The sequence below is a fragment of the Nematolebias whitei genome, chromosome 7 (genome assembly GCF_014905685.2).
Source record: "Nematolebias whitei isolate Nwh7 chromosome 7, NemWhi1, whole genome shotgun sequence".
Taxonomy (NCBI): domain Eukaryota; kingdom Metazoa; phylum Chordata; class Actinopteri; order Cyprinodontiformes; family Rivulidae; genus Nematolebias; species Nematolebias whitei.
The window spans coordinates 43,310,520-43,330,049 of NC_056504.1; the positions used below are offsets into that span (position 1 = coordinate 43,310,520).

Sequence of the window (19,530 nt, forward strand, 5' to 3'; positions counted from 1 at the left end):
TCAAGTTTTGTTCCTGAGACTGATCTTTTTGTCATGTATTTTTGGAGGCAAATGTTCTGTTTTGAGGCTGTGAAATAACCAAATTACTCAGCTAGTTAGAACAAAGTACTAACTAAACTTAATCACATTACAACTAAAGTAGACGATTTAGATTGAAGCAAAAGTCTGATGTTTGGCAGCTCTTAAGACAAATCACAACTTTAGTTTTTGGAGCTTCAGCTGTATCTTTTTGTGTTTTATGAACTTTTTTATTTTATTTTTATAAATAGCTTTTTGTAAAAACCAAGAATACTTTCATTGACATGAGCGGTACCCCCAAATCAGTGTTTTTTTGGGGGGAAATGTAAATCTTTTCACTCAACAAGTCATTTTAAACTGCTTAGGAAGGAGACAACTACCGGTACAACAAGTTTATCTGCAGCTGACACTGAGTGGTGTTTCATAGTGATCTTTTTGTGTTAATTTATTATCAATTGCACCACTGGACCCATGGACAACAAGACTTGAAATAAAATCAGACATGGACCTGAGAATGCGGAACGAATCCAGTGTATAAACACGACATGACTGCAATCACATTTCCTATTGTGCCTCTTTTTATTTATCTGTTTTAGCTATAGTCTTATCTAAATATGTTGTTTAACATCTCCATGGAAATAAATAAATAGTATTGTTTGACATTTGTTGAGTTTCATATTTTTGTGCTGTGTACTTTTATATTTTGTTTACATTTGCTTATAAACACCAAGACGAAAAGAAGAAACGCACAAGATTCATTATTGTTTATTGGGGTGTTGGACTTTAACATTTGGATTTTGTTCATACGATTTTCAGTTTCTTAAGCGGCATTTTTTTTCTCTTAGCTGCAAGTTAGTTTGCATATTTAAATATGTCCAAATGTTTTAGAAACTTGTGAGTTTATCCATTTATCTCTATAGGAAAAACAATTCCAGACAGTTTTTATTTATTCTTTTAGGTTTGATTTGCAAAGCATGATTGCACAACTTATATATATATATATATATATATACTTGTTTATGCATTTGTGATTTCTACTAAATACATCATCTGATTGAACAGAATGAAGACACTTTTTTTAAATTTAGGTTTTAGACAAGTGATCATCAAGTGTTGGCTCTTGGGCCACGCGCATGACATTTGAAAGTATAAGCATCAGTCATGGAGCAGATTCTGAGACCTTAGCAGTGAGAAAATCTATTTAACAGGTTGTAGAAGCTTTTTAATGTTGGGGATCTGGGTTTTACTTCTTTGAACATCTTTGGCATTTTTATCAGATGTCTACTAAATGCAACTGTGATGTTAGTTTATGAAGTTAGTGCTGGAGCACAGATACATCGCATACATGCATCCATTATCTTTACCCGCTTCTTCCTTTCCAGTTTGCAGAGGTCACTGGTGCTGACGTCCAGCAGTCACTGTGCATGAGGCAGGGTACACCCTGGACAAGTTGCAAGTCCATCACAGGGTCACAGACAAATGAGACAAACAACCTCTCCAGCAGGCACACTCACCTAGGGACATTTTTTTTTTTCTTTCAACCTTTATTTAGACACGTAAATCCCATTGAGCCTCGAGGACTCATTTACAAGAGAGACCTGATTTCAACAAAGAATGATGACAACAATGGACAACAGCGACAACAATAAACAGTTATAAAAAGTCATACTTTTTTTTTTTTTTTAACAAATAGGATGGCAAAAATAAAAGAAAAGTAACAAAAAACAGCTAGATTCTAAGGCGAATATAGAAAACTAAAAAACAGGAACATGTCTGCATTGGTCCCTGCCAGGAGTCCAACAGATTCTTAAAGCCACTTGGAGAGGTCAAGGTCGAGAGCTTCAAATCTTTTTGTAAGATATTCCAGGAAACAGGAGCAGAGTAGGAGAAGGCGCTTTTGCCTAGTTCAGTTCGCACTGAGGGAACACTGCAGGTAATAATGTCCTGAGAGCGCATGCTGTAGCTGCACTCACGCAGACATGAAGGAGGAGATGTGTGGAATTTAGAGTTACCATGCTTGCACTATCAGTTATATTGAAGTTAAAAACAACTTGTCTTTTAACAATGAACTGCTTTATTTTATTTTATTGGCATCCATGGGGTCTAACTTAAAGCTTTCATCTTATTGAACTTTGTTTTAATTCAATTAACGTTTTCTTACTTAGCAGATGTCCTTTCCCCTCCGTTTAAATTATACGTTCAGTGATGCCACAACAAAACAATGTAAAAGAATAGAGATTTAACAAATTTAATAAAGGAATTATAAATGTCATCATGCGTGTATCAAATAATAACATACGTATATCAATGCTTTTATTTTGGAAAACCGGAAATGGAATCTTTAGCGGAAGCTAGCTAAACTTCCGGCTAGAATTGTGTTTCGCGCATCCATAAATATTTTACTTTCATGTACAGGAGGCTTCCTCGTCAGGTAACTTTGGGCCATTTATTTGAGTAATTATTGACGACGTTGGGACGGTTTTTCAGCTAGCTAACGTTTTACGTTGGTGTCGTTGTGAAAACCGGTGTTTTTTCTGGCAGCAAGTTAATGCAACAAAAAATTTCCTGCTCGGCTGGTAAGCGACAGCTCAGCGTTAGCTCAAAGGTAACAATACCAACCTGATGTATCCGATAACCGCTGGTTCACTGACTTCACCTAAGCACCTTCTTTGTTATTTCAGCATCTTTTGGTGAATTGTAACACACCGCAGTGTTACAGTGGACTGGCTGTGCGTCCTGCGCTTGTTTACTTTGTGCTCATCGTCATGTTCCCACCGTCGGACGCTTTGCTAACATCCGTCTGGCAGCCTTTGACTTAACATGCGAAAAAAATAATTAATCTTTGACTTTTGCTTTACTGCAGATCTGTTATATTTTTATTGTAGAGTAATCCTTTCATACAGTCATGACATAATTCACATTAGTGAGCACATTAACATGAATTCTGTCTTCAAAAGTCCATCATTTCTTATATTTTTGCTTTATGTGTGTCGGGTTTTAATCTTTAGCGGAACTACTTCTGCCTTTAAGAAGGTTAACAGCAAAATATTTTATTTGTGCAGTGGATCATTTTCCCCTTAACTTATTTTGAGCTGTTTTTTTAAGCACAAAACTTACCTGTGAATCAATCAAACATAAAAAAAAATAGACCCTATATGTAGGTCAATACGAAGTGGATTATCAAACAATTACATCTCCAAAAATGGTCAATTAGAAAGGTTTGACTTATTACTTTTAAAAATGCAACCTTTATTTAAAAAAAAAAAAAAAAAAATTCAGGAAAGCAAAGGACACAACTGTTCAACACCTCTAAAAATGTTTAGTGAAAACAAAATTAGGGAAATAAATTCCTTTAGTGGTCAGTGTATACAGAATAGATATTAGTTGTTATAAAATAATGTACAAGGCTTTTTCTTTAATTGTGCCGTTTAATGAGGTTGGCACTTTTCTATTTGAACAGGTGCCTTCAGGTGATGAAAAGGAGAGAAAAACTTAGGAACAACTCACTTTTTTATTTATTTTTTTTGAAAGCTAGGTTTTTGGTGATATCCCTGGTGTGCAGTTAAATCATTATCTGGTTGAAAATGAAAACACAAAGTCGCAAACCTTTTTGTGTCCATTGCAGTTATTTTTGTGTAATTTTAGATTAGTTGTACCAACGTATTAGCATACAATTTAATGTGATGTATTGATAGTTAAAGGGAATGTGATGACATATCATTGTTTGTCATTTTGGCTCTTTCAGTAGCAAACTGTTGCGTACCATCTGAAGCGGAGTACAGACGCTGTGAGTGGGTCATCAGGCAGTCTCATGTCAGGCCGAAACGGGTCTGCCACTGATTCAGACTGTCGGATCTCTGAGGACTGCAGTGTCCCAGATGTTGAGCTGATGGAGCTCGGGCCACTGCTGGAGGAGGGAGGGGGCCGGCAGGGGCAATCCAAAAGTGTCCATTCAGAGGTAGGCTGTGTGTCGCACAAACATCCAGAGAGAAATCTTAGTGATGTTTGGCGTCTCTGTAACAGTGATGCTTTAACTCTGTTCAGGGAGCAGCAATGCTTACTGATGATGATGATGAGGAAGATGATGAGGTGGGAGAGGTTCTGACTTTACCTCTTCAGGCTCACCATGCCATGGAGAAAATGGAGGAGTTTGTACACAAGGTAATTGTGGGTTTTCAGTGGGTTAAACAGAAATTTTAGACGGCCGTAGAAGTCACAAGAACTTTTGTACAACACTGTGTTCATTACTTCGAAGTTAGAATAATAATGGATGTGCACGCCACTACTCTAGAATGACATAATCACTAGTACTATAGAACAACAAGAAAATACTTGGAGTCCATTCAGGACATAAAATTAGTTCTTACTCCCTTTTTACCATATAAAAATAAAAATCCTCATTTATGTTTCTCCCTTCATTAAACATTCACTTATGCCTATTCCTTTTTACCCTTGATAACCTTTTTCCCACCACAACAACCTTAATATATCAAAGTTTTTGTCAAGAGGAGGTTATCTCCTCTCAGTCGTGACAAAGTGCACAGCAGATTGTCTGCAACTACATTAAATAATGCAGTGGCCACCTTAAATAACCTGAAACTTAACACACTAGGTTACAGCTAACCTCAAGCTTTTCTGCATAACGTCTTTTTTATTATTATGGAATCATTTTGATACATTTGGGTGGAATTTGCAGCCCAGTTGTTTTTATTTATCCAAAATACTTCTTCAGTCTGAGGAGCTGCTATAAACTCGGTCTTGTAATATCTTCTATTGGATAAGACAAAACATTTCCACAAAGAAGAATCCGTCCAGAGAACCTTGTTAGAATTACAAAGATATGCTGGTGAAGATTCTCAGTCATCCAGGACATGATAAATTCAAAAATGTTCAATACAAAGACAACTGGACTTTATTTGCAAAATAAATGAATAAAATAATAAAATAAAATGAGTAAATAAATAAATTTGAGGAGCGAAACGTATTCTGTTACAAATAAAGTCCAGTTGTTTTTGTATTGAACATTTTTGAATGACAAAGATACGTGCGTCTAAGAATTGATAGCACTTTTAGACAATGAATTGTTAAAAAATATACTTTTGTTATAGTTCCACATCTTCTATGAGTGTTCATTCATGAAAATTTGTATCTTTAAACTGATTTCTCAGACGTTCGATCAGCAGTTGTATATTTAATCTGTAGAGTGTGAAATTAATTAAATTTGTGCTACTTTTTAGGTTTGGGAGGGACGCTGGAGGGTCATTCCTTTTCATGTCCTGCCAGACTGGCTGAAGGACAATGATTACCTCCTGCATGGGCATCGTCCTCCTATGCCCTCCTTCAGAGCCTGCTTTGGAAGCATCTTCAGAATTCACACTGAGACGGGAAACATCTGGACTCACCTGCTAGGTGAGCATGAAAATAATTGTATTCACAAGTTATTATACCAGTATTTATTTATTTTGTTTGTTTGTTCTTTCACATTGGTGATTTCTAAGCCAAGTTTCTTGAAGGAGTTGACGTCGTTTTGTGTTCCTCAGGCTGGATCTTATTCGTCTGTTTGGGCACTTTAACGATGTTGCGCCCCAACATGTATTTTATGGCACCGCTGCAGGAGAAAGTTGTGTTTGGGATGTTCTTCCTGGGAGCCGTCCTCTGCCTCAGCTTCTCCTGGCTCTTTCATACCGTCTACTGCCACTCAGAAAAAGTGTCTCGCACGTTCTCCAAGTAAGGGCTCATACTGTCTAACAATCTTTGTCCCTGATGCCTTTTGAATCGTTTGAAGTAAGTTAAAGTGTCGCTTGTTTCCGTGACTTTATACCTTTTGAACATTTGTCACCGGTAATGCTTTAATACTGAACACGGAGCTCAAGTTTTCTTCTTTGAGTGTTGTGTGATTTCTAAGAAACAAACACAGGGCTAAAAGTAGCAAAATGTGGTTTCTTTGTTTGTTTCTTACTTTTTTGCTCAGGCACATATTGCTGCGCAGTAGTCAAAAGATACAAAAACAGATGAGTATAAGATCAACATTGGACATTAATCAGTATTAACGTTTTAACCACTATCCTCTTTTTCAGTCAAACATACATTTATAAGAAACCGTGCACATTTTGTAACTTGTTAGCACTCTAACATTATAGGTCTTACAGATTTTGTACAGCACCTGTGGGTGAAGGTGAAACAGAATGATTCAATTCAATTTATTTATATAGCACCAAGTCACAGCAGAAGTTATCTCAGGGCACAGAATGATGCACCTGAACAGAAATCACTTTTTTATTGCTGGCCACCGGCTCCGGTACTATTGCTCCCGTTAGTTTATGGTGAATGCCTCAGGACTCTGTTGATACACAGGTGGTTGTATTCAAACTATAATTTCTTCCTGTTGTAGCAAAGCTTTTTATACAGGCGTGTTTAATTAGTCTACAGTCCTCGCTAGAAAATCACATATTCAGTTTCTCATCGAGACAACAATCATATGTTGTTTTTCTGCCCTATCTGGTTTGTTAGGTTTTTGTCCGGAAGACTGATAAAGCTACGTGTTTAGTCAGCGTGCACGGTTAAACATTTTTGAGCTGATCCTGATCAGACTCATTAGATCTTCACTGCTGGTGTTAAAGAAGAAACTTGCATCACGTAGGCCTCACACACACGCAGACAAGAACAAACTAATTCATCTTTAGGCTTCTTCGTGTATTAACTTCATGAACGTGTGCAATTTTGCACACATAATTAATATCATGTGTAAGCACAGGTTTTCTGTGCTGTTATGAAAAGTATAAAATTTGTTCTGAATGTTTTCCAGATGTAGATGGGTAGGGGAAAAATGTAAGAATATGGGAAACATTTCATTTTCCAGGACCGTTTTCCTTTTTCTTTGTTCTGATGCTTTAACCAAAGTCTTAATTATAAAAAATAAATCTCTCATACAAACAGACTGCCTTTTTTAAATTTATTATTGCAGAAGTAGTTGCCATGAAGTGAACATTTGTTTCATCTACCAAATCAAGAATTAAATAAGGTGTTGTAGCCATCAGTAATTTTTTAATTTTAGCTTTCTGAGAACTCAGACACTCTTGTAAAGCTTTACAGGGACAATGAAGGAATGGCTGGGTGTGTTTCAGGTGGTTAAAAAGGTGTTGGTGTTTACAGTTCAGCTCACAGCTCCTTCTAATGTCGACGTGTCTGAAAATATTGAACCCCAAGTTACTTTAAATGGCATCACACTGTACGGTGCTTCCATTTATTCTAAATGGGAACAATGTTTTAATCATGTTATATTGCAGAAAACTTGAACTCTGTGATTTGGATCATACTTGGGAAAACATTAAGACAATTTGTGGCATCTTATCTTGTTTGGTACATACAAATAAAAATAAAAAAGACACAATCAATATGTTAATGCTAAAAGTTTGTACTTTAACCCAAAAGATGTCCCCAAAAATGAATTTTTACATATAAAAGGTTACTTTCTAAACAATAAGTATGATGTTAAATAGGCGTAACAGCAACACTGTAAACTTTTTCATTACCGGTTTAATATAAAATGAAAAAAAAAATCTTGTTTTCTAATCAGCCTTCATGTATCGTTGTGACGCTCTCTCCTCAGGCTTGACTACTCGGGCATTGCACTTCTAATCATGGGTTCCTTCGTGCCCTGGCTGTACTACTCGTTCTACTGTTCCCCTCAGCCTCGACTTATCTACCTCACCATTGTATGTGTTCTTGGCATTGCTGCCATCGTAGTTGCCCAGTGGGACCGATTCTCAACACCTCGTCACAGACCTACAAGAGCAGGTGAGGATAATGTGAAACCGCCACAGTTTTGTAGAGTTGTTTGCTTCCGTCACTATTTATGCTTTTCCTCCAGCAGTGGAGATTCTTTTCTGCAAAGTGTGCAGAGAGAAAACGTACTGTGTGGAAATCTCTATCATTTAAGTAGTTCTGATAATTGTTGCTCTTAGGTGTATTTATGGGTCTTGGACTGAGCGGTATTGTCCCCACCATGCACTTCACCATCGAGGAGGGCTTTGTAAAGGCCACCACCGTGGGACAGATGGGTTGGTTTTATCTGATGGGTGCCATGTACATCACTGGTGCCGGTTTGTACGCTGCAAGGATCCCTGAACGCTTTTTTCCTGGAAAGTGTGACATTTGGGTAAGTGTTTAATCTGTCAGATCTGGGCTGCAGGAAACGCAAATAAATTATCGTGAAAGAGTTCAGTCTCACATAAGTATGTACTTTTCTTTTCTTCTCAATTTAGTGTTGAGCATCATTTTCAAAACTGTACATTTTTTATTATTAAACCTGTTAAAATAGTTATTCAACTTATAAAAATGACCTCATACATACGGTCTCTCAATTCCAGTACCCTTTTATAACGCCTGGTTCACAAAATGCAGAAGCAAGGGGAAAATTAAAAGCTGACAGATACAGTGTCTTGTGAAAGTATTCGGTCCCCTTAAACTTTTCAACCTTTTGCCACATTTCAGGCTTCAAACATAAAGATATAAAATTTTAATTTTTTGTGAAGAATCAACAACAAGTGGGACACAATCGTGAAGTGGAATTTATTGGATGTGTCAAACTTTTTTAACAAATAAAAAAACTGATAAGTGGGGCGTGCAATATTATTGGGCCCCTTTACTTTCAGTGCAGCAAACTCCCTCCAGAAGTTCAGTGAGGATCTATGAATGATCCAATGTTGTCCCAAATGACTGATGATGATAAATAGAATCCACCTGTGTGTAATCAAGTCTCTGTATAAATGCACCTGCACTGTGATGGTCTCAGGGTTCTGTTCAAAGTGCAGAGAGCATCATGAAGACCAAGGAACACACCAGGCAGGTCCGAGATACTGTTGTGGAGAAGTTTAAAGTAGGATTTGGATACAAAAAGATTTCCCAAGCTTTAAACATCCCAAGGAGCACTGTGCAAGCAATCATATTGAAATGGAAGGAGTGTCAGACCACTGCAAATCTATCAAGACCCGGCCGTCCCTCTGAACTTTCATCTGGAACAAGGAGAAGACTGATCAGAGATGCAGCCAAGAGGCCCTTGATCACTCTGGATGAACTGCAGAGATCTACAGCTGAGGTGGGAGAGTCTGTCCATAGGACAACAATCAGTCGTACACTGCACAAATCTGGCCTTTATGGAAGAGTGGCAAGAAGAAAGCCATTTCTCAAAGATATCCATAAAAAGTCTTGTTTAAAGTTTGCCACAAGCACCTGGGAGACACCAAACATGTGGAAGAAGGTGCTCTGGTCAGATGAAACCAAAATCAAACTGTTTGGCCACAATGCAAAACGATATGTTTGGTGTAAAAGCAACACAGCTCATCACCCTGAATACACCATCCCCACCGTCAAACATGGTGGTGGCAGCATCATGGTTTGGGCCTGCTTTTCGTCAGCAGGGACAGGGAAGATGGTCAGAATTGATGGGAAGATGGATGGAGCCAAATACAGGACCATTCTGAAAGAAAACCTGTTTGAGTCTGCAAGAGACCTGAGACTGGGACGGAGATTTATCTTCCAACAAGACAATGATCCAAAACATAAAGACAAATCTACAATGGAATGGTTCACAAATAAACATATCCAGGTGTTGGAATGGCCAAGTCAAAGTCCAGACCTGAATCCAATCGAGAATCTGTGGAAAGAGCTGAAGACTGCTGTTCACAAACGCTCTCCATCCAACCTCACTGAGCTCGAGCTGTTTTGCAAAAAGAATGGGCAAGAAGTTCAGTGTCTCCATGTGCAAAACTGATAGAAACAAACCCCAAGAGACTTGCAGCTGGAACTGCAGCAAAAGGCGGCGCTACAAAGTATTAACGCAAGGGGGCCGAATAATATTGCACGCCCCACTTTTCTGTTTTTTATTTGTTAAAAAAGTTTGACACATCCAATAAATTCCACTTTACAATTGTGTCCCACTTGTTGTTGATTCTTCACAAAAAATAAAATTTTATGTCTTTGTTTGAAGCCTGAAATGTGGCCAAAGGTTGAAAAGTTCAAGGGGGCCGAATACTTTCACAAGGCACTGTAGCAGATGTGTTTTTAGAAAGTCTGGTTTCTACTTTAAGTTAAATCCAAATCATGTTCTCCTGTTCCAAGAATGTTCCTAAACTGGTTAACAAATAGGGGAAAAAGTAAAAACAGAAATATGTGAAGTATCAGTTTAAAATTGTGTTTTTAATTAAACAAAATAGAATTGTTGTTGTTGTTGTTGTTGTTGTTGTTGTTGTTGTTGTTGTTGTTGTTGTTAGAATACTGTATTTTTTGGACTATTAGGTGCAATATCAATGAATGAGTCTGTTTTCAAACATAAGGTGCATTAAGCGAAACAAAACAGTCCGATAAGTCAAACTTCATTCAACTAATTCACAATAACCACATAAAGTCTGTTTGAACACAACCAGAATTAATACATAAGCCACACCTGATTATAAGTCTCACTGTCGATTTTTGATAAAATTAAAGGATTTTAAGTGCATCTTATAGTCCGAAAAAAATGGTACTTATTCCATGTGACTAACGCGCACTTGTGTCTTTCCTCCTTGTAGTTCCATTCTCATCAAATATTTCATGTCCTGGTCGTGGCAGCAGCGTTCATTCACTTCTACGGGGTTTCCAACCTGCAGGAGTTTCGCTACGGCCTTGAGGGAGGATGCACAGATGACTCTTTACTCTGAAAACCCCAACTGTGACTCGCTTATCTTTACACCTTAAACACACACACATAAAATGCTGCTGGAATTAAGTATAGTCACTTATTGCTCCTGCTGATTTGCTTCTTTGGGTTTTAGTGGTCTTTCTGCTTAGGCTTTTTTTCTCCAGTAAAGTAGCATTAACTAGCCAGTGTACTACGGAGAGAACAGGCACTACTCATTACTATAACTGTCCGTCTTGGAGCTGACATTTTCAGCTTAGAAAAACAGAATTTTACCCTCTATCTTTTGTTGCCGAAACTGATAGTCTTTTCATATAATCTCTGTTTCCCTAACCTCTTCATGGTCTGTTACTACTGCACAAGAGGGAGTGTTATTTGTGCTGCAGCAAAAGGCACAAACTTAAGTACTTCCCCTCATTGTGCAGGTTTTAGGAAAATAGCACGATTCACAGGAAGTCTGGTGCACAGCAGTACATAGTCTTATAGAGTTTAGAGTACAAATGCAAATGTAAAAGGAGGATAACCATAAGCTGATGTATTTTTTGTTTTGTTTTTCTTTAATTTTTTTAACGTTGAGTTCTTTCAAATCTCTAGAGGACCACTGAGAACTCACAGTTGACCCTTCAGCAGTAAAAATGCACTCCAAATGCCCATTAGGTACCAAAAATGTGCGTTTTAAATTGTTTTAGGATGAATCTGTAACGTCTATCCAAGAACTACAGGGAGAAAAAAGGTCTCGCTTACCTCCAAAGTTTGTTAATGTGCACCATCACAAATTATTTAAAAAAATAATAATCTTGTTTTGGAATAACATAAGTGATGAAGCAAATGAAATGCATTAGAATCTTTTGTTACATTATATTGATACATAAATTGATTTTTAATATGATAACAAACATCCCCCCTAAAAGGACTTTTAAATTGTCTGATGACACAGAAATCTTGTAACTGATTGAGGTTAGGCCCAAACAATAACTTAATGCCATTTTTTAATTGATTAGATGACTCATCTTTAATTCATTTCTAGTTTCAGACACACAATGTACAGATGTGAAGCAGCTAAACTGTGTTTTTGTTTTTTTTGTCAACTGGAGATTCTTTTCTTTTGAGCTTAATTTTTAGATGCAATGACAGGTGTAAATATCAAGTGCACCTTACTGTATTTGATTAAATTCAAGACAAATGAGGTTTAAAATATGTTCCGTTTGATTTCTATAAACTTTGAGTATACTTGTGCCTTAGGCCAATGGAAATTTTTTTTTTAAATAAAGAGGCCTATCTTAACAGTCACGTAAGCGTCAAGGTTTTCCAAATTCTGACTTTTGTTTGTTTTCTTTTCCGTCAACACAAAATACTCAATCAAATTATTATTAAAGTTACAAATCGATTGGTAGGTCGTAAGAAATGCTGTTTAAAAATTCATTTTTCTAGATGATCTTATTCAAGCTTTATTACAAAAACTAAAAATATGTATCTTTGACTGTGTAATGTCTCGTGTATGGAAAAAAAAAGACCCATAAAATTCTTTGAAACGACAACCTAAATATTTATTAATGATATTGGAAAATTATTGTAATAAATTTTTTTCCACATGTATAAAAATGGTGTTTGGTTTTCCTTTTTTTTTTTTTATTTTTTTTTTTTTTGGAGCAGGATGTCATCCAATGTAAGCCATTAAAGAGAGTGATACAGATATATTTGTTGTCATTTGTGAATGTCTCATCAATTACAGTTGACTACAGAACTCATTGTTTATAAATCCACTGTTTGAGGTAGAACATTATTTCCTTCGTTTAAAATGGTCAGGAGAAAACACAGGTTTATGTTTGTTGCAATCTCTCTCGTGCCAAAATAAACAACCACATAGTGAAATTTTATGAAACAAAATGCCAGACTTAATGCAGATGGAACCATAACATGTTGAAGGGAACATCTTAAAAAAAACATCACTAATTGTTTTTGAGGACAATAATTTATGGTCACCACCAAAATTTATATCTAAAAGACATTTTCAATGTCCTAAAGCTTATTGATTATTTCAGCTATCACCCATTGTACCACAACCTGAGAAACCTTTTTCCACAACACTATTGCGTTACTTGTTTTTTATTTTATATTATTAATTGTTAAGATCTATAAATTAGATTCCTTGTTCATATTACATTCAAGAATAAAGTAACGCCCAGTCTGTACTTTGTCCAGTGTTTTATACCTTTTGAGGAACCGACCCACAGTAAACCCTCAAGTTTATTTATGTGACAGAAATATTATGAGTTTAGCGTGACTGGTATATCAACTGGCATGCTGCTGAAGCCAGCTCACAACTAAAACCTATGTATGATTTATTTTTTTTATAAAAACAAACCCGTGATTTTCAATTCAGTTTATTTATATAGTGCCAAGTCACAACAGAAGTAATCTCAGGGCACTGCATAGAAACATTCATACACATAAAACGTAAGTTAACACCATTTATCTGAGGAGCAGACTGCTTTGAGTTTAACTTCTTTGCAGACTCTTCTTGAGCAAGCATGAAAGCAGCAGTGGAAAGGAAAAACTCCCTCATGATAAAACAAAGAACCCAAAAGAAATGGTACTATTTTTCAGCTCAGCAGATATGTTCTTGTAACAAAATAGATTATTATTGTTTTGGGGCCTTTCTGGGTAGAGTTTGCATGTTCTCTCTGTGCATGCATGGGTTTTCTCCAGGTACTCCGGTTTCCTCCCTCAAACCAAAAACATGCATGTTAGGCTGATTGGTAACTAAATTGTCCCTAGGTGTGAGTGAGCGAGTCAATGGTTGGTTGTCTCTATGTGGCCCTATGATGGACTTGCGACCTGTCCAGGTTGTCCCCCGCCCCTCGCACAGTGATTGCCGGACATGGGCACCGGCGACCCCCGTGACCCAAAATGGAAGAAGCGGGTAAAAGGTAATGGATGGATGGATAAACCATTTAATTACATTAAATTTTGTGCATATTTTTTCCACCACACAACTTTTTGCACAGATAATAGTTGTCAAAATATTTACAGTATAGTGCTTCATTTTATATTTTAAAAGCACACTATTTTTGCCATCATAAATTTTGGTATTTGCTTTAAAACTTTTATTTTGGCGAAGTATGGAGGATTCTTTATTACTATTTTGGTGGGCGGGGAACTCCGAGACTAGCACTTGTTTCAGATCGAGACCATTTACTTGCTGCACCTCAAGCATGCTAGTTACAGCTAGCTAACGGTTGACTGATTTCTTTTTCTGCGTTTTTCTATATTTCAAGTAGGTGTCATGTGTCCTAACTAAAATATGTTTAAGTATTATATTTGAGCATGTAGTCATTTGTCGGTGAAATTCAGTTTTAGCATAGATGCGGGTAAAATCTCCATTTACTGTACGTCACTCCAACATGTTTATATCAGAACGCGTTGTTTAAATGTGGGGATTATATGTGGTTTTAGCATAAATATACATTAAAATGATGTTCGTGGAAATTAATTTAAGCGATAACTTGTGAACTTCCGCACTACAAACGTATTGACTGAAGTTTTTTTATTTTTTTTATTTTTGTTACTGTTTCCGGTCCAGTTCCGGTGAGTGGTCCAGCCTTTGTTGCGCTAAAATTGTATTATTTTAATGTCCCGTCGTCTTCCCTGCGGGGTTCGGTGTTTTTCCCATTTGCGTCAGCGCGTTTTATCAGGCTGCACCCTCCGATTGTCGTGTCTCTAGATTAAATTTACTGTGCTGTCAGGATTCGAGATGAGCACGGATCAGGACGGGAGCTCTGAACGAACCGAGCTGGTGTCTGAGGACGGCAAGAACACCAAGTCTGTTCTGTGTCAGCGCTGCGGGTCCAAGGTGCTGTGTCCTGCCATGGCTGTGCTTACAGACAAGGAGGTATGTTGGAGTCATCAGCACGTTGGAGAAGGAAAAAAATCAGATGCAACTATGTTGTTGACAACTACTGTATGTTTTATAAGAAAACAGTGATCTTATTATATATATTTATTTTACTTTTAGCTTATTCATGCGCCTAACTACAGTAGTTCAGCTCATATGAAAAATATTTTGCCTCTGAACTTACTAAAAATAGCTGTTTAAAATAAAGTTGAATGGATTCAAGATGGATAACCCAACCCAGAATGGGAACTTTCTGCAGAACAAGAGGTGCCAGAGAATTAAGGTTTCCAAAAGGTAGCAAGAAAATTAGTGATTATTTACCAAAATGCCAGGAAAAAAGGACATTTAGACTGATGTATTTAGCTAAATGTTTTTGCTGCAAATTAAGATGACAATAAACCAACAGGTGGGTGGATGGATGTATGGCAGTTACTACTAAACAAGTAGGCACATACAGAATAAATGGACCCACGCACTTTCCATATGAAATTATGTAAATCCAGATTTTTTTTTTAGTGTTTCTGTTTACTAAAACATAATGCTATAATAAAAGAAACAAAGGAAATTATAATACAGTAAATGAAGAAAAGGTACAAATTAAGACAGATAAACTTCAACATTAGAATGTGATAAAACACTAGGCGTGAAAGAAAAATGTGCAAAATAATTTAAAGGGCACAACAAATTCGGTTGCTTTCTATGTTCAGAATGGAGAAATTCTGAATATAATTCAAAATTTTAGCTTCGTTCCTCGTGCGAATCCTTTCAAAATAAAGTGTAGACTTTTTTGTGTTAAAGCGGTACCTTTTAAATGGGGTGTCATAAACAGCTGGGAGAAAAAAGGGTTAAAACAAAACAACTGGATTTCTATCCTGTACCTGAAGACGTTTTGCTTCCCATCTGGAAGGCTTTATCAAGTAAAAATATGACTTTAACTTTTAGCTTTAGGTTTTTAGCTTTAAAATACTTTATGTAGTTTGTCTTATGTACCTTGTTAAGTAGGATCTTTGTAACACTAAAATAATCTTAATGTTTAAAAACCAGCAGCAGAAAGTGTAAAACAGACATGCAGCCTAACTTTACTCCATCTTTGTCTAACTTGTGTTTTCTCTCACCAGCTGTTCCTTCCATCCATGCGGAAAAAGAGCAGCCCCAGCGCCACTGAGGGCTCCGTCGACGGCGACACACTGACCTCCCACTGGTTAGTGGACGACATGCTCACTTTCGAGAACGTGGGTTTCACAAACGATGTGGGGAGGATCAAGTACCTCATCTGTGCAGATTGTGAAATTGGACCAATCGGCTGGCACTGTTTGGATGACAAAAAGAAATTCTACGTGGCTTTGGATAGAGTGAATCATGCATAATGTTGGTGCCTATGTGAGCCCACTCGGACTTCAAAAATGTTTTGGCAGGCTATGCATTGTTTTTATGGATTTCCCCCCCCAAAGTTTAACCATCGTACACACACTCACAGATACTGTACACTGTTTGTTAAGTGGTTGTGGCATATTTGTTGTCATCCGTCATTGTGGCATTAGTACAATCGTACTATTCTAATAAAGTTTTTGGAAGTTATTTTTTTACTTGTTGCTGTCACATGGATGTATATATTTTTTTTACAGTAAGTACCTTAATTTAAGTGAATTTTAGTTTTGGATGCCACAGTGACTTTGGTATCGACACTTTTAACCCATCAGCTGTTTGCAGTACTTTATATCTCAGTAAAACGCCTGCTCAACCTTCGGCGAAGAGAACTTCAACTAACACATTCAATACTACGGGATACTAATATTTAAAGGAAAAAACTACATTATACTTGATGTGTAACAGTAAACATCAGTGCTTCATATGTTTTCCCTTCCCCAGTGACTCGCTAGACATTTTTTATTTACAGTGACAATCACAGCTTAATAACTCTTTTTCTTTTAAAAACGACTTTAATCCAGTTTAGAAATACGAACCTAGTTTATTGTACAGTCGTTTAAAAAGTCTCATATAAACATCAAACCTGGCAAGAAAAAGTCATAATGAACTTCAGTAACAAAGTCAAATGCGAAGAAAAACTATTAAAGTATATTTCATTTTATTTTTTAACAAATTTTGAGGTAAATCCCAGCCACATTCGCTTAAAATCAGGATATGGTGCAGGCTAGTTTTATTACCAGTAACTGTGCTTAAAATCATTTACTGTCTGGTTTTCATCATTGGGAACAGAATGTAAAGAATTCAGGTATATACCGAATTACCTATTTTGTTCTTGCTTCACACACAAAACGAATTACCGTATTTACCTCATTCTTTAAGATTATCTGCATTCTACAGTTTTCATATGTAAGAAAATGTGAACAGTGGAGAACTCCTCATGTCTAAACACAGAGAGGAGTTCCTGGTTTGACCATCTCTTGAAGCCTCCATCGTGCACTATTTTACAATGCAGTTCTGCCACATGCCACTAGATGTCCTCGTTTCACTGAAGCTCATTTCATTGCAGCCAATAAATCCTCTCATGCTCTATTGTGCACTGTGCAACTTTTAACCATGGGCTCTGCACACACAGTAAGGCCTATCCCTAATAAATCATTTGCAGTCGTGTTAACCAGTTGAGCACATTGTCTACTGGTGTGAGTGGTTAAAGCGTCCTTTTGTACAAAAAAAAAATCAATATTATGAAAAAGTTCCATCCATTATCTTTTACCCACTTCTTCCTTTTTGGGTCACGGGGGTCACTGGTCACCATGTCCAGCTATCACTCTGCTAGAGGCGGGAGACACCCTGGACAGGTCTCCAGTCCATCACAGGGACACATAGAGACAAATGAGACAAACAACCATTCACTCGCTCACTCACCAATCAGCTGAACGTGCATGTTTTTGGTCTGTGGGAGGAAACCGGAGTACCTGGAGAAAACCCACACATGCACGGAGAGAACATGCAAACTCCACCCAGAAAGGTCCTCGGACCGGGATTTGAACTAACCGGCTGAGAGGCAGCAGCTCTGCAGTTGTGCCATCGTGCTGCCTTGTGCAAAAGGTTTTGTTTTTTTTAACTGTCAATCATTTCAGAAAATCAAACTCGTATGTTACATAGATTCATTACACAGAGTGAAATATTTCACGCCTTTATTTCTTGTCATTTTGATGATTATCTCTTACAAATAGTGAAAAACCAAAATTCAGTGTCTCAGAAAATTAGAATGTTGTGAAAAGGCTTAATATTGTAAACTCCTGGTGTCACACCCTGATCAGCTGATTAACTCCTAGACATGAGCTACAAATGTCTCTTTCCTCAAGTCCAGCCACTCCTGAACCAGGACAACATCAGAAGTGTCTTACCTGGCTCAAAGAACTGGACTGTTGCTCAGTGGTCCAATGTCCTCTTTTTCAGATGAAAGTAAATTTTCATGTCATTTGGGAATTAAGGTCCCAGAATCTGGAGGAAGAGTGGAGAGACCCAGAATCCACATTGCTTGAAGTCCAGAGTGAAGTTTCCACAGTCAGTCATGGTTTGGGGCCCATGTTCTCTGCTGGTGTTGATCCACTGTGTTCTCTAAAGTCCATATAGTCCACGCAGCATCTACCAGGACATTTTAGAGACTTCATGCTTCCTTCTGCTGATGAGCTTTATGGAGATGCTGATTTTATTTTCCAGCAGGACTTGGCTCCTGCCCACACTGACAAAGGGACCAAAGGCTGGCTGTGGAATATTCTAATTATCTGAGACACTGAATTTTGGTTTTACATTTTTTTGCTAGCCATAATCATCAAAATTACAAGAAATGAAGGCTCAAAATATTTCCCAATATGTGTAATGAATCTATATGTTAGCCTATAAATCATATGACAAATGCATATATATATGTGGAAATTGTCATATTACAGCAATAAAATGTCCATGTAAATCAGACGCTCAAAACTTTACAGAATGTGAATAAATCCATTTGTCTGTTGGAAGAAACGCGTGTTTTAATCATGTCAAAGTGAGTTTTCCTGATTTATACATTCATCTTGTGCCTTTAGTCAAATACACATGTAGGTTATGTACATACTTTATGAAATCCACCTGGAAAGCCAATCAAAACCGAGAACAGGAACATTCAAATGAAATGTGAAACAAAAGTGAGAAGTGTGTTTAGCAGCAGTTTAACACATTGCCAAAAATGTAAGCTATGCAGAAAGCAATAAATTACATTTACAGTTTATATTTACTGTCTTAAAATTAATGTAACATTTTTAATGAGAATATATTGGACATAAATAGTAGAATAAATTATCATACTCTGCATTTATTATCATAAAACATTTGTAAACCTATAGTCAATCACCACCAACAAAGAAATGAAGAGGTTTACAGCAAGCAGTGAATGAAGTTAAATATATTTAGGAGTTATTGACATATAAGCCCTAATTATATTGACATAATTCCACATTGCTAATATTTTACTAAAAATACAGGAGTCTGTTCAGGACTTTTAGGGAACAAATGTTTGTTATATAAAACACAAACAGTTGGTCTCTTTGACATATGACTGCTATCCACCAATGAACGAGCTTCTTCAGACCATTTAAAAACAAAGTCCCGGCCAGCGCGCAACAATCTGGTGGGTGCGTTCGAATAGAAAACACAGCACCGCCCGATACATCCTATCATTCAGCGCAGCCGGGCGGTATAGGAGCAGTGTGCACAACCCGTCCCTTCGTTTGTCACCCCGCGAAACTCAGTGCACCTTCGTGTCATAGAAAGAAAACATCGAACGTATTATTAGGAGAGGAAATTATTTGTGAAGAAAACACGGAACCAATAGGCCATAAATCTTGAACTATGTGTTTTTTTTGTGAATAAAATGAAGTAACAAACTGCTGTTGTGGTATGCCTTTTAACAGCTTTAACATACAATACAATTACAATCGCGCCGTTGTTGAATAAACTAATTCCATATAAT

General features: G+C 37.1%; 2 protein-coding genes across 2 annotated transcripts; both read left to right on the forward strand.

The window, feature by feature from the left end:
* The first annotated feature begins 2,363 nt into the window (after positions 1 to 2,363).
* On the forward strand, positions 2,364 to 10,757 carry adipor1a (adiponectin receptor 1a). Its single transcript, XM_037679639.1, has 8 exons — positions 2,364 to 2,449; positions 3,764 to 3,976; positions 4,063 to 4,179; positions 5,256 to 5,427; positions 5,559 to 5,745; positions 7,628 to 7,815; positions 7,983 to 8,176; positions 10,587 to 10,757. The coding sequence occupies exons 2-8, from the start codon at positions 3,830 to 3,832 to the stop codon at positions 10,713 to 10,715; spliced, it is 1,134 nt and encodes a 377-aa protein (XP_037535567.1). The 5' UTR covers positions 2,364 to 2,449; positions 3,764 to 3,829; the 3' UTR covers positions 10,716 to 10,757.
* Positions 10,758 to 13,881: 3,124 nt separating this feature from the next.
* rabif (RAB interacting factor) lies at positions 13,882 to 16,028 on the forward strand. The gene is made up of 3 exons (XM_037679640.1): positions 13,882 to 13,970; positions 14,440 to 14,585; positions 15,707 to 16,028. The coding sequence occupies exons 2-3, from the start codon at positions 14,448 to 14,450 to the stop codon at positions 15,953 to 15,955; spliced, it is 387 nt and encodes a 128-aa protein (XP_037535568.1). The 5' UTR covers positions 13,882 to 13,970; positions 14,440 to 14,447; the 3' UTR covers positions 15,956 to 16,028.
* The last annotated feature ends 3,502 nt before the right edge of the window (positions 16,029 to 19,530 follow it).